The 26412-nt window shown below is 27.0% G+C and overlaps 1 protein-coding gene across 1 annotated transcript; it reads right to left on the bottom strand.

Moving 5' to 3' along the window:
* Positions 1-351: 351 nt before the first annotated feature.
* LOC129963286 (TATA box-binding protein-associated factor RNA polymerase I subunit B-like) lies at positions 352-26196 on the bottom strand. Its single transcript, XM_056077558.1, has 14 exons — positions 26018-26196; positions 24962-25046; positions 22379-22576; positions 19663-19781; positions 19048-19171; positions 15595-15714; positions 14074-14213; positions 13872-13968; positions 11020-11152; positions 9731-9911; positions 9108-9151; positions 5759-5849; positions 4284-4366; positions 352-981 (listed from the first exon to the last, which is right to left on the bottom strand). Exons 2-14 carry the CDS (start codon positions 25043-25045, stop codon positions 419-421), a joined length of 1977 nt encoding a protein of 658 aa, XP_055933533.1. The 5' UTR covers position 25046; positions 26018-26196; the 3' UTR covers positions 352-418.
* Between the last annotated feature and the right edge of the window lie 216 nt (positions 26197-26412).

Raw genomic sequence — 26412 nt, 5'->3', positions numbered from 1 at the left:
AAAAAAAAAACAGTACAACAGTTTTACAACAATATTATTTTACCTATAAGAATTGAATAGAAAATAAATTAATTAACTGAATTTACAATATAGAAAGATTACCAAATAAAATAATTAAAACATTCCCTTTAAAATTATTTCAGAAGATGAAGGAGCTCTGCAGTCCTAATGAACAAGTAGCCACAATTAAATTTGCATTTACTTTCCTACATTATATGTAAACCTTTAAAACTGTTGGAGCAAGCGGAAATTTAAAATTCATTTATTTCTTTTTCCCACTCATTAACATAATTACAAAAAATGGAATATGTTATTTTGAAACAAACTGAAGCACACAATAATGAAACAATATAAGTTTTTAATATAAATAATTTAATATGTTGCCATTTTTCAATTTTTACATTTACATTTTTATATTTCACAATTTATACATTTTTTTGGAGGATGCCTTTTTGACACCTAAAAATAACTTCTTTTCAATATTCCGAATTTCTGCATACAAATGTGTACAATTCACATGAACATATTTGCTTAGCATTTGTAGAAGCCAGACAAATGGCTCTGGCCACTGTTCTATCAATTCATAAGACTTGATATTTCTAGCTGAGAAATTTTTAAACCAGTACTGAGAAGAAGTGCACAAAACTTTTTTACAAGATGAATCAGAATGTTTCAAAAGAAATATTTCCGATGTTTCATAAATAGAAGAAAGCAAAAGGCGAATCAATTCATCAGTGTCAGGATCATCATTCTCAAAGTCGTAAAAAAGCAGTTTTGATGAAAAATCTTTGCAAATGAAAGAGAAGTCTATTTCTTCAGTTTCTTTGAAGCAGTGCCATTTTTTCCATTCAGACATCATATAATGAAGTTGATATTTTATTGGAAAAGACGATGGCTTGTGTGGAGGAGCATCGTGAAAATCAACTATCTCTCTAAGCATAGCTTCAATCGCTTTTTTAGAATTAGCTGAACGAAGTGTAGCTGAAAAATAAAATAAAAGACAATTACTCAAAATCAGAATTTTTCACTCCAAATTTATTACAAGCATAATATGTAATTATCTATCTCACCAAAAAGTTACATTATTATTATGCTATTAATATTTTATATTAAAATGAAAGTAATACAATAGTTGCAAAGGAAAACAAGAAATTAAACGAAAAGTTCGATAACAGTTTAATTGCGCAAACTATACAGGAAACAACTCAATAATTTATATACACAAATAATATAAGCATAATTCTGTGCAAAGTGAAATAAACCTAAACTGCCTAACTGAAGTTTTTTTTAATTAATATTTTAGCAGTTAAGTTTAATTATAGTTTGATTTAATTATTTGTAAATCATGATTTTTTAAAGGTGATCCAGACTTAACAGGGCATTGAAAACTTAAGTAAATGCACAAATAATAACAAAACGCCTTTTTTTATATAAAGATGCCAGTAGATTGTTGTAAAATCAGAACTTTTATAGAAATTGATACTAATAGAGGAGGCTGGAGGTTATTTTTGAGAAAGGCAGCTGGAAGTAAAGGAAGAAAATTGTGTATTCTTGGCTCTCGCTTTTAAATTATCCCTTGGTGTGACTTTTTTTTTTGGTTTTTCAACTTATTTCTTTCTTCATGATGTGGTTGTCATGGTAATCATTACTTTGTTTTCGAGGTCTTCTTTTGTTCGAGTAAACTTAGAAAGAGACGCTTTCCTTTTTTGGTTTTACTGGTGTTCGACGCCATTTTTCACTGGGGTTCTTATGGGTAATGAATTCTGGAGAACAGCAAAGTTAGATCTTGAAACCTGGAAAAAGCCCTTCAGAGGTCTCATCATATAGACCCATAGCATTAACATCTGTCATAGAAAAGATTTCCGAACGGCGAACGAATATTGAATCGGCTTCTACGATTTTACTTAAATAAAAAATTCTTTCTCCCGTTTCATGCTGGGTTTTTACCATAAAAAAAAAGGCAGTGACAGCCTTTTAGAAAGCTAACAAATCCTGTCAAACAAAATTTTTATCCTGCTAAACAAAATTTTGATAGCTAGAGCCTTTCCTTTGGCATAAAACTTGCATATGATAACATTTGGCATGATGGCCTGATACTCAAGATTCTACAATCCGGTATAAAGTGTAAGTTGGCTTTGTGGATCGAGCATTTTTTGCAAGACCGTAAAGCATATGTATCTTGGAGAGGGGTCTCCTCTTCCCTTTTTAGGCAAGAAAGAGGCATCCCTCGGGGAAGCGTTCTTCCCCATTACTCTTTGCAATTTTCATGAGTGATATTTATAATATTTTACCCAGTGAGGTCACTTGTTTTATTTATGCGGTTGACATTTTCATCTAGGTGGAGGAGTCAAATATAGAGGGGATTAAATAGGTTAAAATTCTGTGTCTCCAAATTAGAGGGTTGGTGTAAGGAATGGCACATGGATATTGCTCCACAGAAGAACAAAATAATTCACCTTTCTTCTCGGAGATTGCCGGCAGAGTTCTAAGTCCTCTTTCGAGACTGTAATATCCCTTGCACTAATAATATCCGTTTTCTTGGCATTTAGTTTGCTGCAGTTTTCTCATTCCGTTCGCATATTGAACAACTCAAAAACAAAGCCTTTAAGAAACTAAATGTAATCAAGGCCCTGGCTGCTCAAAGGTGGGCGACGACTGCATCTAATTTATTGAAAATTTGCAATGCTTGTATCACTCAAGCGATCGAATTTGGTGTCCACACGGTTGGCATGACAAATAAAGTAGGGTATGAAACTCTGAAATGAATTCAGAACGATATCCTTCACTTCGTTCTCCGACTCCCCAGCTGGACGCCTCTTCCAATTCTATACAAGATTTCAAATGAGATTACTATGAAATTGAGAGGAAAAACACGGCAATTTTTGTCAATCAATTTTCTGCCTGCGATTTCCCAGACGTATCGAGATCTATTATCGAGGTCAATTCCATTATTTCAAACCACATTTATAATAGGCTTCCTTGTGGAGTCACATTGGAGGCTTTCTCGTGAAAACTTGTCACTTGACAAAATCATATCGACAAGTGTCTCAGTCGATTGGGAAGAATATCAGAATTTCGATATAAAGACTCACGAATTGGGATTCCAACACAGAGGTCTAGATCCCAACACCATCAGATTGTTGTATGCTGAGTATAAAGCATCTATCCCTGCAGATAGAATAATTTTTGCCACAGATGCTTCCAAGAATGAGCATTCAACAAAAATAGCGGCCATCAATTGTTCTACGAATACTATAATTAAGGGAACAATACATAATATAAATTCAGTGTTTTCAAAGGAGGGATTTGCCTTGGCTGTTCAAAACTTTATAAATGAATCTAAGGATATATAATTTTGACGGATAGTTAGTCAAACCTGACGGCCCTAAGGAGCCTCAAGTTTCATTCACCGAAGGAGTTCCCTTCTTCTAGCTCAGTTCATTTTTGATGCTTTAAAACTATGTTCTTCTTTGACACTGGTATTTACTCCCGCCCATGTGGGAATCGCAAAAAACGAGTGAGCAGACTCCTCTGCCAAACAGGCGTTGACATCCCCGATAATCTGTGACTGGATTTCGCCTGAAGATGTCAGATCGGAAAGTTACAAAGCTGTTCGACTGAAGCAAAACAAAGAATGGAAAATTCTAAATACTATGAAAATTACAGATGGCTGGAAAATTTTAACTTAAAAACAATCAACTTGTCTAGACGAAATGAGGTATTGATTTTTCGACTAATTTCTAGAACTCTTCCAGTTAATGATATTCTTTTTAAATGTGGACTAATCGATTCTCCTAATTGTACCCACTGCAAGGTTTCAGAAACATAACATATAAACGAACATATCGTTCTTTCTTGTCCTTTAAATCTTGTATATTATTAATATTTGAATAAGTTCTGTATAAGTAAATTCCTATTTATTGCTTGTGAAGCAATAATGCAATTTTGTAAATAACGCTGCCCTCATCCATTTAAATGGTTCTAGTTATTTTATCAAAACTGTTTTTCCACTAAGCCTATAAAACATTTAAATTGCATCTATTTTGGCATATTTCTTTTTCTAAATTTATCTTTACGATACAGTTAATATGCAGCAAATAATCCTATCTAAAAGGAAACAAGAAACACTGCAGTTTAAACAAATCCAAATAAAATGAAAATTTCGTCTATTTAACCGATTGTTCCATTATCAACAGTCCCATGTGCTAATGGTTATCGTAGTTCAGGAGGGAGGGGGGGGGGGACCTCCAAAGTGCTGAATTCAGTATCTTCAATATTCTCACCTTTGTCGGAATCTTCATGTGGTTTTGGCTTGTAAACTGAATACTTTGCAATTAATTCTGGGCATATCTTTTCTAAATTGGTACTGAAACACAAAATGAGAGTTTTATTAAAAACTGTATTATAACAATAAAATATTCAAATATTAACTATAAGTGCAGAATAATTTATCTGAAGATAACTTTTATTTTCTACAAGATTATAAGAATGGAGTTTTCAGGAAATACATGAATTATTGATAGAATTCATACACTAAACAGATGGTAATTATTTAATACAGATCATTCCTTATTAAAAAAAAAAAATATTTGCTGCAATTACAAACTCTAATTTTAAAAAATTAAATTTTCGTAGTGAAATAAATAGATTTGATGGCCATAAAAAAAAAATGTCTATAAAAGGATTTTTTTTTCAGGAATAAAACATAGAAATTTATAAATCCCAACACCTGTAAAATATTTCCATTGTCTCATTCAATATATATGATAAATATAATGCAGGGTGAGGAATAAAATGCTTTAGAAAACGTGCATGTTTGGACTGAAGGAAAGGAAACAAGTGAGTGAGTTTGCATATTTTCTTCTTCTTTTTTTTTCCCCATAGCAATAGTGTTTCAACCTGGCGCCATACAGTTGCGAATATCAGAACAACATGCTTTTTTTTTCTTCTTTTCTGATAGCTGTTTTGAAAGAAGATGTGAATCAATTATTGTGATTCATTAGGAGCTTCATAGTTGATTCAAAATCCACCAAAAAGATTCTTTTTATCTTGCATAACACACACTTAAATTACAGTTAATAATTTTCATTTAAGAAATTCAAAAATTAAAAATCACCAAGTAATCAATGTATGCAACATACTCCAATGCTTCCTTGTACACTTTTTCTAACAAAATCTGATTTAAAAAAATTATCATGATGTATGGTACATTGTGGTAACTTAAATCGAACTAGAAATGTAAGAGGAGTATAGCAGCAGCAGCCATAATACTTTTTATCAATATTTTTAAAAGCAGGAAAATTCATTCCTTTTGCCTTATGTCAAGAACATAAACACATTTTAAAACAGAGTAGGTTTATCAGTTGTTTTTATTGCCTTATACCAGTTGTTTTTATTACCTTTTATGCATTTACTTTCAGGAAAATCATGAAAAGAAATGCCTATTTTGAAAATTCTTCAGTATGTAAAGTACTTTGAGACATTTTTGAAGCAAATATTTCTCCTTCTAATTTGAAACAAAAAATCTCATTTGTACAGTTAGATTTAAAAAAAAAATTACCAGAAGGCTAGATGTTATTCACTTCATTTCAATAAATTATGCTTTTTGGAAATCAAGTGATCAAATAAATATAAAATAACTTATATTAATATCCTCACCCTTTATTTATTGGAAATGTACACACATATTGAACATTTCTAATAACACATATGTAACTTCAATATTATAACAGAAAAAAAAAAGCAGTTTAATATTTACAAATCAGAATATGAAATTCCACTTTTCATAAATAAAAATTCTCTTAATGACATTTGTTTTCTCCATTCACTCCATACAAATAGTTTCTCACCTATAAAAAATACAAATAAAATTGTAAAAATAACAAATTATGAAACAAAACAAGAAGCAGAAGTAGAAACAAATAAAATATACATGAATATTAATGAAAAATGGATTGAAACACTTATGTGCTATATGAAAAAAGTTAAATTTCTGCTAATTAAAAAAAATATAGACTTTGAAGGTATTACTAGTGATGAAACTCAGTTTTATAAGAATAACAGAAATTAAGTACTTCACACCCATACTGTAAGCATAGTTTTTCCTAAAAAAAAAAAAAAAAAAAAAAAAAAACTATAACTTAATAATATTTTAACATTTCTACATTTACTTTCACACACTTTGAATTTGTGTTATATTTTTTCTAATATTCTTAAGAAATAATTTAAGCAAAAATAATTATCAAAAATGCAACATTCATCTCATTAAATTTTGAATATTTGATATATGAATGCTGTAATGTATGGACAATTCAAATGACAAGTTCCATTTGAATTGTCCATTATAGTTAATATTCAATGATTGATGCTCAAAGATTATGCACATTTGAAAAGTCTAACAATACATTATTTTTGACAAAAGCATAATTCAAACTAATGCTCTTGTCAAGATGTTTTACAATATTTAAAATTCCTTCTTCAAACCAATTTGTGGGAAAGAAATGAAGTCACCTTACAATATCATCAATGAGCATATTGTAGTTGTTCAAGTGCTCAGATGCAAATATGTGTCTGAAAAAGTGATAATTATCAAATCTAAAATGTGGAGAAAATTATCAAAAATATCTCAACAGAACTATTGCAAATGTTATAGGATATGTTTAGTGCAAGGGTGTCAAACTCATAGTTCATAGTGAACATCTTCAACAAGCATATCAGTATGCGGTAAAATTTTTAACAAGAGTTTGGAAACTTTAAAAAATTTCTCATTAATTTTTAATCTTAATTCTTCCTAATTAATTCTTGACTAAGTGTACAGGCTTCTACGGGCAAAGAGTTAGATCTTGGGCAAGAGAAGCTGGCATAAATATACTGTCAGAAGTGAGAATGTACATTTAGAAATGATTATTTGTTTCAAATTTAAATTAATTAAGTAGGATTTATGACTTTTCTACAATATCTTCCAAAAATATTACAGCACACAAAGTTGATTTTCACAATACATCTATGTGTTTTTTCAATTCTACCAATTTATCTGTAGTGCAACCCCCCTAAATTTCTGCATTTTTTTTATACAATCTTTATGTATTTTATTATTACAAATGAATTAAAACTATTTTTTGTTATTGAAAGTTGAAAAAGAACGATTATGCTTATCATTAGAAGAACAGTAAAAAGAAAATGGAATTACAAAATTATGAAAAATAATAAGTAATTAAAAACTAAATATCCAGGCAGTTATATTCTAAGTGCCACTATAATGTCATGGAACTTGCTTCGATTAGCAGACATGACACAGGCTTCAAGGGGGGGGGGGTGAACATTATAAAATAATGAATTATACCAAACTTAAACATTGAGAAGTAAAATAATGATTAAAAGTGAAGAACAAAATGAATAAATTTATATAAAAAAGTATTGTAAAACTAAAATATAAAAAGAAAATTAATTGGTCTTAAAAACAATAAAATTTGATTTGAAAGAACATTGAAATCCTTGTTTCTACAGAAATGTGTCATGTTTGCATTAGGAATAAAAACTGGTATCAGGCCATTGAATTAACACAATTTAAATATCTATTATAATTTGATGTTTAAAATACTTGGCTGATGCAATCATGAAATTAAACACTACCTAAATTCCTAGTAAATCGATAAGCTTCTAAAGGAGATTAACTATTAATAATTAACCCATAGAAATAGAAAAGATCCTTCGTAGATATAAAATCGGTACCTAAACAAATATAAATGAAGGTAAGCAAAATGTAATGTAGTTAATGTTTGAAAGCAAAATTCCAAGAACTTGGGATGATGAATTTTATAAACAATTTTCTGTTAGCTTTGAAAATATTTAAAAACTAGCATAAGTAACATTTTCATATTTGGAAATATTCATTAGTACAGTAGTTTAAAAAATATTATTTTCATTTATGAAAAGAAATAAGTTTCTAGCCAGGCATTGATATTCACTCAGACCCATTTTTAAACTAACTGTGAATAAGATATCACCTAAAACAGGGGGGGGGGGCAAATCCATAAAATTTTTAATTTGCTATTGGCTTTGTTTTGCCCCTATAGTATGTTATCAAAATAAAACTAGTTTTAGAAGAAAACATTTGAAGTTTTTGCTTTATTGTGTCTACGTAAACATAGATCTTTTTATGCTAGCATTGAGTTTGATACACTTATACTAGTAGATAGAGAGAATGCATCATTAGATTCAAGACTGGAATTATTGGAACTCAGCATATCCTTTGTGATTGTTTTATTAGGGTCCATAAACTTTCAACATACCCGTTCATCTTCTTTTACACTTAAGTATTTTGATATATTTTAATTGCGACCTTTTAGCATTCACGGCATAATAGTTTTTTATTGGTATATATCTTACTATTTTTATATTTAAATTACACCTTGTACAATTTGTGATGAATAACAGATGTTAAAAGGTTTATCATGCAAAAAAAAGAGCATTACACCATGAACGTTTCAACTAGAATAATTTGGAATATGGCATTCATTTTGAAATAATCTAATGGATAAGTTAACAGCAACACAGTTATCTTATTCCATTCGTGAATATCAACAGAACTTTTGCATTCATAAGAACATACGATTTTTTTTTCTTTTTTTGCTTTCTTTATTTAGAAAGAGTCATAAGGGCACTAATATTTTATCCTCATGGCATCCAATGAGATTAACACTCAGGCCTATTGTACTCTTCCCTTATCTCCAGTTTCTACATCATTGTGCAAGAATAATGTAAATGTATATGGTTGCTTCTTGTATACTTGTACAAATGTAGCTTAATTTCAAAAATACCTTTATATCATACAAATCATACTTGAATTAATGCTATTTAATAAAATTTATTCAGAAAAAGATTTTTAGAAAAAAATCAATAAGGATGATTATTTTAAATATTTCTTATTATTACTACAAAAGCACAGCTAAAAGAATTAGATATAATTTTTGATATGAAATATGACTTTTAGTACTTATTTATATCTATTTAAGTATATGTGTTCAGATAATAAACTAAATTCTAAATAAGCAATTGAAAAAAATAATAATTAATCAGAAAATGGTAAAAGTTTTCATGAATCTTACTTTTGAGAAGAATATTAAGCTTCATCATAGTTTCACTATGTTCTCTAAAAAATAAACAAACAATTATCAGTCAAGCATAAAATATCGTATAAAGATATTACCTGTCATAGAGCTTCCAACTTAGACTCAATAATAACGTAAAAAAAAAAAAAAAAAAAAAAAATGAGTTTTCAAAAACATGCCTTATTAATCATTAATGATCAATGAAAGCTTAAAAGAGGAACTTTATTAATAGTTCATTACATGTCTATTAATCAAAATGTTCTTATAAATAGTTGTAAACAATTTTATATCTTTTTTTTTTACAAAATTAAATACATTTTATAATTATTGCAGACGAAAAATCACAACTATTCACATAATAGTTTATTAATTAGATAAAGAAAAATTAAACTTTTACCAATAACTAAGATGTTTAGATGTTAGTTCAAAGACTAATATCTTATTATACTACAAAAAAAAAAAAGTTTTTTTCTTTTTATTTCATAAACTATTCTCAAGCAATTTCATTTTAAAAGAAATTATGCAATTAAGTTATGGAAAATTTATATTTATCTACTAACAAATAAAATAAAATATACAAATATTATTTAATTAATGCAAAAATAAAAAGCAATACATACACTTCATATTTTCCATCTAATACAAATAAAAGTTTCAAAGCAACAATGATAGCAGCCATTGCTTGAACTTCATATAATGGCATGGAAAGCATCTTCCCAGCAATAAGTTTAGTCTCATACCACTCACTCTCTCCATTTTTCCAACTGTCAATTATATTTTTGATGACAGGTATTATAGTACCTACAAAACAATTTTATTTATTAGCAATATAGCTAAATTAAGACAATTAATTACAGTAAGAAAAAAATTATTACCCTTCTTCCAAAACTAGCCTTTCTTCTTGCTGTCCTTTTTGTAACAAGATAAAACAATACATAGTTTATATTTTCCAATTGGGTATGGGACAATGAAACTGACAGTAAACCATTAATTTTATTAAACATACATATAAAAAAAATCGATTTAAAACAGCTATTTAATATTCCACTCTCTATAAGAATTAGAATTCATGCAATGCCCAATAAAACCAAATAATGAGACCATAAGGTTACTCAGGCTTCAATAATTCAAGAATATTTGCAAAAACTTTAAAATCATCAAAACTTCAGAAGGTAATTAATCTTTCCTAATCACAGAATGATGCAAACTAATTGATAATTCACTATGTACATGTTTTTATGCATTATTTTCAGGAGGGCATTTAATTAGTTGTCATCCTGAAGCTGCATGAGAATCATTATAATTGTAATTTTAACGATGGCCAGGAACTGCACCTGAGTGGGCACTTCACCAAACTTCGATATACACTAAGTCCATGAACACGATAGATCTTCAACAGAACCAAGTCACAAACCTGGAACACTAATCCTACAATTGAAATTCTGCCAGTTGCCAAAAACAACAATTTTGAAAGCAGGGTGATATCCAGAAAGGAGCTTTTTAGATATAAATAATCTTTTTGAATAATGTTTTCATTTCACAGATACCATTTCAGATTTCATTGTTAAGCACAGCAAGGGAATAAAACCTTAAAATGTTTTAATAAATTAAACAATAAGGGATATTAATGTCTATTTTCATCTTAATATAAGTAATTAAAAAATATGCAAACAAAATGTTATTAAAAATAAAGATGAGCACTTAAAAACAATGGGAAAAATTAAAATTGTTGCAAAACTAAAAATAAAGTTTGTTGAATGTACAAAAATATTAATCTTTAAATGCATAATATATCAAATTTGACACATAAATTATTTTTTGTGTTAATAATGAGCAGAATGTTTTTAGAACAGAAGTTTATTTTAAAGAATTTTTATGGAGTTGAACATGGATTATATTTAAATTATACCTGGCAAATTCAGATCTGCAACAAAACGTATAACAATAGGCATCAGAGAACAATGCTTAAATCTTGGAAGCTTTAGGAAATCAATTAGCTTAGCAGACATGCTGGAAACTTCCCATAGGTCAGGTGCCCTTTTCTATTAAAAAAATGTATATAAAAGATTTAATATAAAGTTTTTCTTTTTTTTAATGTGTTATCATTTAGATGATTAAAATTCCATAATGCATTATTTAAACATATTATCTAATTAAAAATGCAAAAACTGAACTTCTCAAATATATGTCCTGAAAAGACAGACATTTATTTTTATACATCACTGTTAGGGATTGCAATACCGGACCAAAATTTCAATACCGGTATTCGGTATTTTTTAAATCTTAATACCGGGATACCGGTTTTAATACCGGTATTAGAAATTTTAGAAAAAGAAAGAAAACACATGTGTTTCTTTGTTTTATTTGCCAATTTTGTTAGAGTGTAAATATCACAAAAAATAATTTGTAACTTATAAATTATAACAGTATATAATCACAAAAAAGTAAAGAAATATCTTATTTATTTAAATCACAAAATAGTGTAAATATCATTATTCAGTCTGTGATACTATTACAAATTTTTGAAATGTGATCTTAAAAAACATAAGGCATCAATTGTACTGTCATTAAGCCTGAAAAGTAATTTTGTGTAAAAATTACCATCTATCGAAAATGCTCTTTCGGCATCTACGCTAGTTGGTGGTACTGTTAGCAATGCGCAATATACTTTTTGCAAGTATTTACCTCAAAATCCATCTTCTTTAAACAAATCGATTTCTCGTCGGATGGTTTTGTATGTAGCTGATTTCTGTATTGTGTTTTGGTTCGTTAAAATTTTTTCATTTATCGCTAATTCTAATTTTTGTTCAAGAGACAATTCCTTTTCACTATCGACACCATAAGTGATAATCTTCGATAATTGAACCGAATTCTTCTGAATGTGGATATGTTTGTGGGTGAAAAATTTTAAGAAAATTTACTCTAAACTTAATCAGATTTGAATTGGTTATATTCTTTTCTTCTTTTTCATTTTTAAAATCATTATAATTATGTAAATACCATAAGACGTTTTCTATTTCGATATGCCTTTCTTCTGTGCGATTTTTCAATGTAATATATAATTCTTCAGATAGTGATGTGTACTGTTCTTTCAGTGACTGCAACATGAAATTTATTGCTGAATTAGCTGTTAATAAATTAGAATCTCTCCAACATAATGCCTCAATAGTCAATTTTATTGGAAGTAGAGCTGACTCTTACTCTCTTCAAAGTTGGAATCCGAAATTTCTATATCCACAGTATTTGCTGATTATTATTTTTTTCTGTTCTTTATTTTTTTGATATAATACATCTATTACTCCTAATTGAATTCCATGTGCATAGAACAACTGCTGATTTCAATAAACTTTGCAACCAATCAACTTTCCAACTTTTTTCATAATTGTTTCCCCATCAGTTGTACATTATTTTCTTTCAGGGATAATCCATGTTTCGCTAATTTAGATTAAATCCATTAATTGGCTAATTAATTTCGCCCGTTAGGGAGACATAAAAACAAAAGCGTATACTATTTTTCTATGTTCGCGATACCTGAACATATAGTGGAGACAATTTTAAAAATTTCTAGTAAATACCGAAAAACCGGTATTTAAACTTGTGAATACCGGTATTACGAAATTGTACAAATGGCTCAAAATACCGGTATTCGGTATCCCGGTATTGCAATCTCTAATCACTGTATAACACCTTATATGTAAAGTACAAACATAATGTGAACTAAACTCATTTGGTTGCTAAAAGTAGAACTAAATACATTGTAATACCCATCTACCACACTTTTTTCAGAAATCTTGAACTGTTAATAGAAAAACTGTCTTGAAGTTCTTCTCCTTTGCTTCAATAAATTGAATAAAAAATTTGGTATAAAAAATTATGCAAAGTTATTGCAATCAAACAGACAATAATTGACTTTGTCCATAAAAAGCAATACAAATTAAATAAGAAGGGTGGAAAATGCTTACCTGATTCTTATTGCAAATAAAATTTAAAAGAATCATATAGATTATTAAAAAAGAAATCATATCTAAGAAAAGATAGATATATCAATTTTAAAAGGCAAGAGATTTTAGCTACTAGATTAAATAATAATGTTATACTTTAAGCAAGCAACTATGGCATTAAGGTTAAACTCTCGCTTTAATAGAAGAGTTTTGCAGTTATTCTGTAGAAAGTCTTGCGGCAAAGATTTGCAATAAAATTCTTCTAGCATTCTACATGCATATTTAGTTTCATCATAGTTAAAGAATTCCTGATATAATCTTAGTTGATTCAACAACATTTCCTTCCACATCATTTAATATGCAAGATAATGGTTTCAAAATGAAATGAGTACAGGATTATAAATTATACAGATTCCTTTTTTTTCTGTCTTTTTAATCAAATGCATTTACAAAAATAACTTTTAAAATTCATTATTACTGCAGAGGAATAGAAAAAAAAAGCATCTTGTTGAATAATATGACCAGCACAAGAGAGGCAATTATTTATTTGCTTGGAAAATAATGGAATATTTTATTGAATCTAATTTTCAGAATCAATATATTCTTAAAAAACACTTGTAATATCAATAACACAGAAGAATATACACATACAAGAAAGAGTAAATAACACTGTGTGAAAAATTATCAATCACATGTCTATTATCTCAGATGTTTTTTTTTTTTTTTTTTTTTTTTTCCATTTTATTGTCTAAAATACTTAGATAATAATATATATATATCTATAACGCAATAAAAAATAAACATGCATATAAATAAATACCTTTCTAAAAACATTGGTGTCACTATATATAAGTTTCATTGAAGATGGTAAATGCTCTGTTGCAAATAAATATGGTACTTTCCTTTCATTCACTAATCTAAAAATATTGATTGGGTTAGACTTGTCAATGATCTTTTTAAATATTAAATAGCAAAAATAGAATTCAGAAAATAAAAATGAATAACAATTGATTGCTCATTACCTAAGAAGATCAGGCAACAGTAAACGATCTTTGGTATATATAAGTCCCAAATGACAAAAACTCAATAATTTAGAAAGGTCTAATTCATGAACTGATAATTGTTTAGCTCGGTACTTGTTTTTACGTATTTTCGTCGTTTTCTATATTAAAAAAAAAAAGTAGTTACTCAAAACTTACATATTCAAGAAAGTAAAAAAAACAAACAACTACAACCAAGTTTTGAAATGCGCTAGTTTCAACAAGTTACATAATTTGATTGTACTACAAAAAGAAGGGAAACATGCCATTTACATTCTATGCCAAACATTTGTTGTCATGCTCATTATTCATAAAGAAATAATATGTTGCAATATTATTTTATAAATCTAATTTTAAATATAACAACTTTAAAAAGGAAAGAAACCTTTTAATGCTTAGTTTTAGTTTAAAAGATGTTTAGTTTAAAAGAAAGTTTTAAAAGATGAGAGATTCATATATAATATAGTAATTAATTATAGAAAGCTTTTTCTGTTATTTTCTATTTATGACCACCTATTAAAAATTAGAACAAAAAAAATTAAGTATATGCATATAAGAGTTCTCTAAATATTATTTTTTACTTAATAACAAGAAAGAATTTAAAGTCGTTATATTTTATATTATAGTGCACTGAATCCAAGCAGGAAGAAAAAGAAGTTTAATTTCTAACATATTGAAATACTATACAAAAAGAAAAAGACAGAAAAAAAAATCCTTGTTATTTTAAAGCAAGTAATGGAGGAGGGGGAAGACTCACAGAGTTCATAAAAAAAAGCAAATAAACATGATTTTTTTTTTTTTTTTAACATTTTGGACCCCAAAAATAATGAAATAATATTATTAATGTAGTTTAGAAATAATTACACTTAATTTTAATTTAAATAATTAAAATTCCATACAATAATCTGAAATTTTTTGTTTTATTAAGGGAACAAAAACAGCAAAATAAAATTGAGTTTTTTTCCAAAAACGAAACACATGGATCCTGTACCATCTCATCAAAATGTGTCAACTCTTTTTTTTACATAAAATTTTTTTAATTCTACACTTTTCCTTTGCTTAAATTTAATTCTTTAGGAAGACAAATTCATAAATATAGTCAAAGAATGTTAAGAACTTATGGAAGATTTAATCTTGAAGTTATAAAAACTAAACTTGATTACAACTATGTTTAAAATGCAATTCAGCTAAAAAATAAATTAATAACTAATATATAAGTTAAGATTAAACAAACAGAAATTAGTTTAAAAAAATTCATATAAATGTATCAGTATAAACAATTACTTTCAAGTCAACTTAAGTAAAACTTAAATCCATTAAGCGACAATAAAGCAGATATGTGTATACTTCATAACAATAATAATAAAAAAATGAAATTATTTAAAATAAATACTACATAAACCCTTTATTTTACTTCTGAGATAAATAAAAAGTACATCATTGTGATCACACCTTTCACTACAGTTGTAAACTATGTACATCCAGTGAATAAATAAAACTTACTAATGTTTTTCGAGCAGCTGATGAAAGTTTTATATTTTCTGAGCAAGGCAAATCTTCTTTATTTTCATTTTGACTTTCAACATCATCTTCACTTGAAATTTTATAAATTTCACTGTCAGCCTTGAAAATACATATTTATTATAAGCAAAAAAATAGTTAATCTAGTTTAAAATAGCAAAAATAAGAAGGAATGTATCAAACATTTGAAAATAGGACATTAAAAAAAAAAAGAAGACAACAGTTATTACTGTAAAAGGTTTGGAAGTTTAATGTTCTGGCATATTATACTGAAAATTAATATTTTATCAAGAAGCAAAATTTTTTTATAAGAGATTAAAATGTCTAAGGGCAGGGAATAAAAAAAAGTTAATCAACAGAATGTTAAATTTCTGTTGCAAAAACATTTTATGGAGATTAAAAAAATTTCTTTTGTGATAATTATGCAGCTACGATGTTGAATTGCTATTTGATTATTGATGATTAGATGCCTTCTATTTATCCTTTTGGAAACACATGATTGTACATTTTCTCAAAAAGCTATTATAATTAATATACATAACAGATAATGATTTTTCATCAATTCAGAAATGAGCAGACTTGTAAAAAGCATTTCACAAAAAAATTATATTATAGTAAAATTTTTAAAACGCAGCTTTACCTTTTAATAGCTCTAATTATCTGAAAAATTAATTTATATATTTTTTGATAAGTGATTTCTAATTAAAATTATTAAAACAGATGAGGTTTCATTGAAGTGAAATGAAAGCAAATTTACATCCAAATGATAGCTACAGAGGAAAAGTGAAGAAAAATAAAATAAAACAGCAAAATCAAATCTTATGTGGAAGGAAAGGAAAAAAAAAAAAATAAATAAATAAAAGGAGGACCACACAGTTGGCTACACACGAAACCTTGTCTGTGCCCAGTACAAATGAAAAATTTCCAGACTCCATGGAAGGATTCTGATTTTTGACTCCCAAATTGTATTGTGAACAAATTGTAATGCTTTCTATGGTTTTTATTTTTTGAAGACCAGACCTGATTTGTTTATCTAACACTTATTCATTTACTATAATCTTTTAGTTTCTCCTTTTTTTAAATTTTATTTATTAAACTCTCAAAAAAAAAAAAGCATTGAACATGATTTTAAAGAGTGCTGATATTATGGATCAGCTACAATTGCTTTTGATGAAATGATAATGACTTTTAAAAAAAACATGAGTTTGGATGAATATGCAACTTTAATAATAATAAAATAAAAACAAAACAAAAACAAATGAGCAGTGCAAATCACAGCAATGATTTAGCTCAATTTGGTCAGATTAAGGTCCTATTTAAAGCCATTTAAGGCTATTTTGGCATATATGAAATTTTGAATCATAGTCAGATGATAAGAACAGTATTTGATCCAGCATCCTTCTCTTCAAACAGTTACACCACATTAACAGAAACACATTAGATTCCAATATTCAAGTACATCAGGCATAGGTTCACAATATGGTGAAGATGAACATGGAACTAATATCCCTAATCTCAAATCTGAAATTCTACTACCAGAATACTACAATTCCCAAAATGAACAGGCATATTCATACAGATATATTTCTGCAAACTCCTATTATTAATTCTTTGAACAAAATGTATACAGAATAAAGAATCAGATTAAGATTTTTCTTATAATTTTAATTAAAAAAGAAATATTAAAAAAATAAAAACTACAATGTAGTTTCATTAAAAAAGCACTATATCACATCTAGAAAGCCCATAAAAAGGTAGAGCAATGAATGATTCAATTTTCTCATGCTCCATGTTAAGATGTCCCATTATCACGCATTTAATTCTATAAATACATAATTTTTTGATATCATCATGCACTACAAAACAACTGCTTACTGTCACATTAAGTATTTTATTCTTGAATTATATTTTTCTTTTTACTGCCCATATGTGCATTAAATGACAGTTGTTATATTAAAAAATTTAAACAATATGTTCATAAAAAGTTTGACAGATTAACTTAGTACATTAAATTAATTCAACTTCTCAGGCTAAATTGAATGCATTTCATTGATTTGCCTACAAGGTCACAAAACTCATAAGTAATTTTCAATTGCTTAACCATTAAGCAGATTTTAAAATCAACGAGTCATTTCGATTTTCTTTCTTTCTTTTTTTACTTTAAATTATATTTGAAGTAATGTAAGGAATTCAAAAATAAACTTTACTTTTGATATTTTAAAAAATATATATATATGAAAAAAAAGTTTTTGAAAATTATATTTATTTCTCAATATTATTTAAAAAAATACTCCATGTCATATTTTTGGGAATTTTATTTTATTTCACATTAATCTTAATATTGGTGTTTTAAAAATAATTTAAAAGAAATTTACTAAAATCTATGCTTTAAATTAAGTTCGCCATCAACTGGTTAACAAATAAAATAATTTTATTAAATTAATTCAGATTAGCAATATATTATTTTCAACATGATTTTTTTAATTTAAGCAAGAATAATAACATAATAATGAATTGATGGTGTCTACATACAATGGTTATTTAATGTAGAGAATGTTAACTGTGAATGTTTTGTTAACTGTAATATTAATATACATATAACTAATTTTATATTTTCAAAGTAAGCATATGTTTTAATGAAAGAATCAATTCATAATACGCTATCTTTAGTATCAATATTCCATAGTACTTTTTTAAGCAGAGAAGGAAAAAAGGATAAACATGTGAAAAATATTTGTAACGTTCTTTAATCAATTGCAAATGGAAGAAGGTGGGAAAATTTTTTCAATATTTGAGGATGGCAGTAAGATTTAAATTTAAATATTGATGAGTTCATGTTAAAAGTTGGAAAAGGAACATATTATTTAAATGCAGGGAAGTACAGTCATAGTGCACAACCATGTAATATTTAGTAGGTTCATTTTGAAAAGCTGAAAAAAAAAAAAAGAATATATTATTTATGTCATCTACCTGTATTTATCTTTATAAATGCATTGTAAAACTTTAAGACATTTGATTTAAAACAAAATTTTATGATGAAGAAATATATAGTGTCTAACAAAATAAGATTTAGAAAATTTAAACAACTACATTCAATGGATACTTTTTAAATTCATATCCTGGACTTCATTTTACTATCATTAGCAACAGTTAGGCAGAATAAAATAGTTAAATTAAAAAACAAAAACAAAACAGAATTACATAATCTTAAGTAGACATTGTAGTAAATAATCAATACAAATAATAACATTGCATGATTAGAGAGAACATGTTTTCATTTAGATAAATGAAAACAAGATGGGAGATTTTACCAAATGTTTTTGCCACCTTTGTTTAAATAAGTTCACATATATAGTTAGCTCCACATTGAAGTAACCAAATTTATTTTCAGGTCAAGGAATTATGAGGAAACTTTTCTTTTTGAGAAAAACTTACATCTGAAGTAGCAGATTCTCCATCCTTCTTAATTTGTGAGGGAGACTTTTTGGGCATGGCTTTTTTCCTCTTCTTTCTTTCTTTTCTTTCTATCATTTTATTTCCATATAAAACCTTTCTATCTCTATAGAGAGAAAGAAAATATATTTTAAACAATTATTCACTTATGAAAGAAAATATTTCTATAAAAAATTCAATTTAAATTACATTAAGTTGAAATAAATAATTTGAACACTTTAAGAAGGAAACACAAGAAATAAAGAAAAGCATCACATGGCTCAATGATTTTCAAAAAGACTCTTAACAATTTTGATGGTTATTTGATATGATGCATTATTAGTTCTAGAGATTTATAATATATGAATTTATTACAATATAAGCTAGTCATTTTTGACATCATTTGTTCAGTTTATATCAAATAAACTTAATGAGAATTATGATATTAATCTATGAGTTTAGAGTAATAATTTATAACACTTTATTACTTTTGCAAATATCTTTTTATTATTTTGTTTTAAATAGAAATAAAATTATTACACCTCTAAAATGATTTTCATTTAAATGAAGTTCGCAAACAGTTTAATATGATGTAAACCTATAACAAAAAAATTATACCTCATTGGAGCATAAAGACCAAGTCGTGGAACTTCATTTTTATTCTTAGCCATATAATCTATCCTAAAAGCAATTTGACATTTTTGTAAATATAGGCACCACATATGAAGCACAACATTCTGAAAATAAAAGAATAATTCTCATTAGCTTATGACTTAATACAGTCATAAAAAAAAATCAATACAAATATTTTTTATAACAAACCATATTGATTAAATTTAAGGTCGGTTATCTTTCTTATTTATGATCAAAACATTAGCTCAATTTATTCTTATATAACTCATTAGTGGAAATGTGATGGTTGATCCTATTAGCAAGAACACATTGCATATATTTTTATACATAACAATGTTATGTTAAGCATGTTATAATAAATGAACAGCAAATAAAACTTTAATTAGGAAACAACATAATATATGTTGTATTCAACATAATGTAGCTCATCTTGCAGAATATATACAATTGAGAATTATAAATAGGCAAGCATTAACTTTTAATAAAAAGTTTTAGCTTTAAACAACATATCCATTTTTTTTTCTTTTAAACTACTATGAGAAAAAGATTGAAGCTCTACTGCCTATTGTTACTAATAGGATACAAACTAAATATAGTATTAAATCTATGCATGAGTGTTGATGAAAAAATAATAATAAATAAGTCGATACTTTTTACTTGCGATTGCATGGCCTTTTTGTTTTATTTATACAAATGAGAATGCTATCTTTCATTTTGCTGTCATACTGTATCAAAAGTCGCTTCTTTAAAAGAAAGACATTTAAGTCCATTTTATCCCAGTTAACTTTTTTTTATTGAACTAAAATTTAATTTTGGCAATTAGCAATAAACTATTTCTTAACCATAAATCATATTTAAAACAATTTTTGTAGTATTTTTTCCCAATGTTTACTCAAGAAACCAAAATAAAATTTTAAAAATAAATTTAAATTAAAAAAGACATTTAAAAGTTAAATAATTTAGATGAATCATTTAATATTGTGAGATTTAACTCTTTCACTACAGACTCGGCTAATTCGTCAATAAAAATTCTATACTGGCAGACCAATTTCTGTGTCATACAATAGGTGCAAGCGAGGACATCCTTGGTGATAACTTGTTTTACATCCTACACCCCTCATTTGAAAAAGACACCAGCCTGCCTTGATACAATTTATATGGCTGGTGAGCCGGGTCAGTATTGAAAGGTTTAAAAGAAATATAACCCTTACACTTATGTTTTCTCTTCTTCTTTATTTTGAAATTGTAAAATTAGGTGCAAATGGACAACAATTTTCTACTCATTTATTTAATTTTTTTTTTAATTTACACTGTTAAAGATTTACAGTATAAAATCATCTATACTAAAATGTCCCAGAAGATTCTTTTTGTAGAAAACATGGGCTTTTATTTTCTTGAATGAATCTTTATTAGGATCTTTATCTTTGGAGCAGGAATATGAAATTTTTTTTTCTGGTATTTTACATTTTGAAATAAAACAAATTATATTTTAAAGTCAACTTTTCTTTATGACAATATTTATGAAGAAATTAAAACTGTCAAATAAAATCCTGAACATCATATGTCAATACTTTAGCATCACCATAATGTTCAAATATGCATTTTTTAATATATATATTATGTTAAAAAAAAAGCAAATAACTTTGTAGCAAGAAAGATGGAAAATATCCAGTGATTTTATTCCTAATTTTGGCATGTAAGCAGTTAAACTTTAAATGGAAATATTACACCAGAATTTTAAAAAATAGAAATGAAATATAAATTCATAAAATTTCAGTAGCAAATTATTTAGAAGTAATATTAAATTATTCAGAATTGTTTTCAGCTTTAAATACTTAATAACTGTTTTCATACATTTTTAAATATTTAATCACAAACAAAAATAACACATTTAAAAAAATATTCAAGGGTAGAAAAAGTATACTTTTTGAATATATATATATATATATATATATATATATATATATATATATATATATTGTAAATGAGAACAACAGATATCTTTTACACACACATACATATACATACACAAATACAAAACAGCTTTAAAGGACACACATAATTGAATCCCTCTTCTATTTTCATCCCAGACAAAATATATAATTCCATCATTTTATTAGATTTTTATATATTAATTACAGTTATAGGATTTGAAAAAAAATTGTGCTGACTCTCAAATATGGCAGAAATAATTTTTTTAAAAGGAGATTCGAGTCTTTATTTGAGTTTGTAGCTAAGCCCCTTTTTTCCTTTTTCCAGCATACTTTGAACCATCAAATATCAATAAAGCAAATAGCATTATCCATCCCCATTATTGCTATTACAACAACATATTTACCTGCATATTCCAATTTTTATTGCCATGAACTAATCAGCATCTTTTTGGTATTTATGTGCTTGATAAGAAAAACCAGTCTTTTTTTTAACTTAGGTTCTATCTCTTTGTAATAAACAAAACTCAGCAATCTTGATTAACACTACACACTAATTGGATTGCACCTACTCACCACTTAGGAAGGTTATTTAGTAACAGAGAGGAAACTAACATATATTTTCTGCTTTATATCCTAAATCACTAAAAAAAATTAAATAAGCATAATTTAATTTTAAATAATATTGATTAAAAGTTTTCATTCCATTGTTACTTCAATTTTGAACATTACTTATAAATTAACTTTCGAAGCTGAAAACATTTTATTACCTCTAATTGTTTAGAAGCTCCAAGATTTATTAAAGCAGAGACTTGCTTACGAAGTATTAAAGTATATGCTTCAGGTGTTGTCCAATCATCATAAACTAATTTTTTCTGCTTAACCTTGACTTGTTTTTCCCCTGGAGATGTTCTGAGCAATGACCGTCGACTAAAGCCTTCCTGGTCACTCTGTTCATGTAGTGATGACTATAATATTTCAAACAGAATGTAAGTGAATAGTCATTGCTATTTCAAATTCTTAGATATCAGATATAAATAACTTTTAAACAAATAAATATATATACAAACATTAATCTTTTCAGTCTTCTATATAAGAAAAATCTTATTAATAAAAATACATGTCAAACCTCCCTTAACAAACAACTCACATAACAATAAAATAAAAACATTAAAAAAAATGTTTCATTTACTAAGCACTGCTTCAGAAAATGAGTGATGAGGCGATATTGTGATGTCATATGCAGAATCATGCCTATTTCTCTTGGTATATGTTTAGAACTAGTTTGTAGATAGTTTCAATTTTTTTTCTCTTCAAAGTAGAGATATGAGAAGGAAGTTTAGTCAAACCTTGCTAAAGGGAAACCTTCCATAACTAGCAAAACAAGATGTAAAAAAGTGACTACCTTAATGAGCAATATTTTCAGAATGAGTGAAAGAAGATACCATAACATTACATACTGAATTAGATTGGATTGAATCAGTCTGTGTTCAATTTGTAACAGTATTGTTTGATATTGGAATATATACTTTGGCCCAAAACGGTTTCCGAATGCAACTCCAAATAATTTTAACAAGTTCCTGTTAAGCCTTACTCAACGAGATTGCATCTCTGGTCAAGATTATAGAATTACAGATGAATAGTAAAGTCATCAATGAGTTGGGGGAAGAACATTGACAAAACAGAAAATCTTATGGAACTGTATGTGACAGCAAAAAAGTTGTAAAAAAGAAAATAATAAACTCTACACATGCTACAAATTTATTTAACAAAAATGCTGTGTCTCATTTTCATCGAATTTTAACGCATAACCAAAAAGAAACTTTAGTCAATTTTCCTGTAAAAAAAAAGCATGCATTATAAATAACAAATTATATTATTATAAATTCATTCAGGTATTTTTTTATTCAAAGTGGAATATATCGTATTATTTTACATTCATTGTTTCGTTTAATGAGAGTTTCACTTTACGAGTATGATTCAGAAACAAATTATGCTCATTGAGCGAGGTTCCACTGCATTGCTACATTCAATTTATTTTCATTTTCTTGTACACTAAGAGAAAATATTGCAATTATAAAAAAAGAAAATGGTCTCAAGATTTAGATGAATGTCTCCATGTTTCAAGATGTCTTGAGTCCTAAATATATATTGTTGAAATTTTGTCTGTCTAACTATAAACTATAACTTAAAAATGTTTTGAGTTAGATTCATGAAATTTGATACAGTCTATACTCTCAATTTGTATATGTTTTGGATAAAATGCACAGACAGAATGTCTGATTATTTAAAAGCATGTTTATACCATAACTAAAATAAAATGGAAAAACTAAATAAAATTGTGAATGTGCGCATAAAATTTCGTACATAGTTTTATGATCAAAATTGTAAATCTATCTTTAATTCTGAATCAAATCATGTTGGTCAATATATTTGCAAAATAACTAAGAAAGTGATACAGAGCCTTGAAGCTAAAATTGCACACCTATTGAAATTTTGCCTTGATTTTGTAAAAAATAAGGTAATGAAGATGCATTATTGCTTTATTTATCTTGAGCACCTCACACACTATATTGTATCAGTGTATGCCCAAACAGGAAAAAAAGTATTTTCGTTTATGTACAAACACTTCTGTAATGAAATATTCTCCAATTCCAAAGGTAATAAAAAAACTATTCATAGTGGGCCTTCCCTTCAGTTGCAATTTTCATGCAAGTAAACAATACTTGTGTTAGGAAATACATGAGAAAATCTAGCAAAGACCACTCCTGCTGATTTTGGAATTTAATTCCACTATGAAAGTTTATTAACTTATCAGATTGAATTTTTTAAAAACATGCAATAAACTGACAACACAAAAAAGGTATTTATAAAAATTTGCTATATAATCATATCAATTTATTAAAAACCTTATTCTACAGATTTAAAAATGCATCTAATTTTGATAACGCTCAAAGAAGTTTCAGCCACGCCTTTTTACCAGCTTTGAATTAAATAAAATTAGAAATACAAACAATCAACTTTGATGATTAATACTTAACTGTCTGACTTGTTTTTATTTTTCTTTTTACTAAAAAATCCCTAAAATTTTCGGAAATTTTTTTGGCTGATCTGGTAAGAATGAAATGAAATACAAAATTCTCTAAATTCAGCAACCAATCATGTAATTTTATTGCCAATTTCCTTTGCATAAGTATATATGCTAAAAAAAGTGCTTTACAAGTAACAAAAATAAAAGACCAAAAATTGGTAAGAATAATAAAATATTAAATAATTATAATTGTCAGAATTTTTTCTCATTAGACATTAGCATTACTCTCAAATAAGAAAGATATAAAAAACAAATATCTTACAAGAACTTGGCTGTTACATTCATTACAGCAATAGATACCTTCTATTAGGGTAAATTCAGTGTTGTCACATACAGCACAATGCATTCTGTAATATAACATAAAATAGATTAATTACAAAAGATACAGAACTATCAAAATCATTCCAGATACGGACAGTCTACAGAAAATAATGAATAGTGAAAACCACCCCCGGATAATGCAGATTCTAAACACAATCATTAAATTCCATATTATATGTAATATTATTTGTTGTGAAGCATGATGCAGTTTGAAGACAATGAAGATACTTTTAATTTTGTGACGTCGTTTTATTTCAGTTTGAAGAAGTAAGCATATGTACAAGCGATGAGCACACAGAGCGACACAGAAACGGAATGAGGAAAAAGCCCTTGGACATTTTAACCCTGGTCTTATATAACCTATGATTTTGATATGGAAAATATTTCTTTACAATGCTAATGTATTATGAGATTTCAATAGGGATTTTCATTACACGGGTGGACAAGGTAGGGGAAACACAGGGAGATTTTAAAAAAGAATTTGCTTGATCAGCGGTATGTTATCTCTTCATGCGTAGTGTGGGAAAGTTAAGATTTTAGCTGATTCAACAAAGCTTCTCTTGAATTAATTAAGTAGAGACAGTGGAATTGGATCACGAAATAAGAGAATATTTTAGAATGAAGTTACTATGGGCTAAATTAAGATAAAATCTTGAAAATTAATTAAATTGAAATTAGAGTTAAAATATCATTACATACATATATATATAAAATAAATTATCTAAAATGCTCATTATAAATCACTTACTACTAGAGCACCAGATTGTAGTATGAATGAAATATAAATATTTATTACAACCGTAGATCAAATAATTAATTAAAAAGCATTTCCTTGCGTTAAATATTTGCAAATAAATAAAGCTAATTAAATTATTTATAAAATTGAAGGACATAAAATATTGTTTTTTAAAATTAATAACAAAAGAGTCATCATCGCTAATTTTTTATTTATAAAAACAGAAAAATTATTTTAAGGCTTTTAAAGATACGCACTCACCTTCAATTTCTACGATTCAAAGTCTTTTATGCAGAATTTTTTTATTAAAATTATGAGTCTAATTGTTATTTACAAAGATACAGGGCGACTCTTTAATGAACAGAACTAACAACCATGCTTTTCAAAAATGAACCTTGGTAAGCAAAAGCGCAAATCAAATATCCCACATGTCAAATCAGTGAAAAAAACAAACTTAAGCTGCTGCGGTGACAGTTAAAAAATACAAGCTCTATATGACATATATTATTATTTTTAAGAATTTCACATGACAAGTTTTTTGAAAAATTCAAAATATTGTCATTTTTTCTATTGTGGAAATAGTATTTTTACAATTTTCAAAACATTATAAAACAATTTAATATTAATTATTCTAACATCATATCTATTGTTCTTTA

The sequence above is a fragment of the Argiope bruennichi genome, chromosome 3 (assembly GCF_947563725.1).
Source record: "Argiope bruennichi chromosome 3, qqArgBrue1.1, whole genome shotgun sequence".
NCBI lineage: Eukaryota > Metazoa > Arthropoda > Arachnida > Araneae > Araneidae > Argiope > Argiope bruennichi.
The sequence above is the reverse complement of the archived record's forward strand: the minus strand, read 5'-3'. Positions and strand labels throughout refer to the sequence as shown.

Bases quoted from the DNA above. Each gene is read 5' to 3' on its own strand.
- LOC129963286 (XM_056077558.1), bottom strand. From the start codon at position 25,045: ATGCATTGTGCTGTATGTGACAACACTGAATTTACCCTAATAGAAGGT. The intron at 9,152-9,730 runs GTATGTATTGCT...TTTATTTTTTAG, and splicing joins TTAGATGGAAAATATGAAGT to AGAACATAGTGAAACTATGA. The intron at 5,850-9,107 runs GTAAGATTCATG...TATTTTTTATAG, and splicing joins GCTTAATATTCTTCTCAAAA to GTGAGAAACTATTTGTATGG.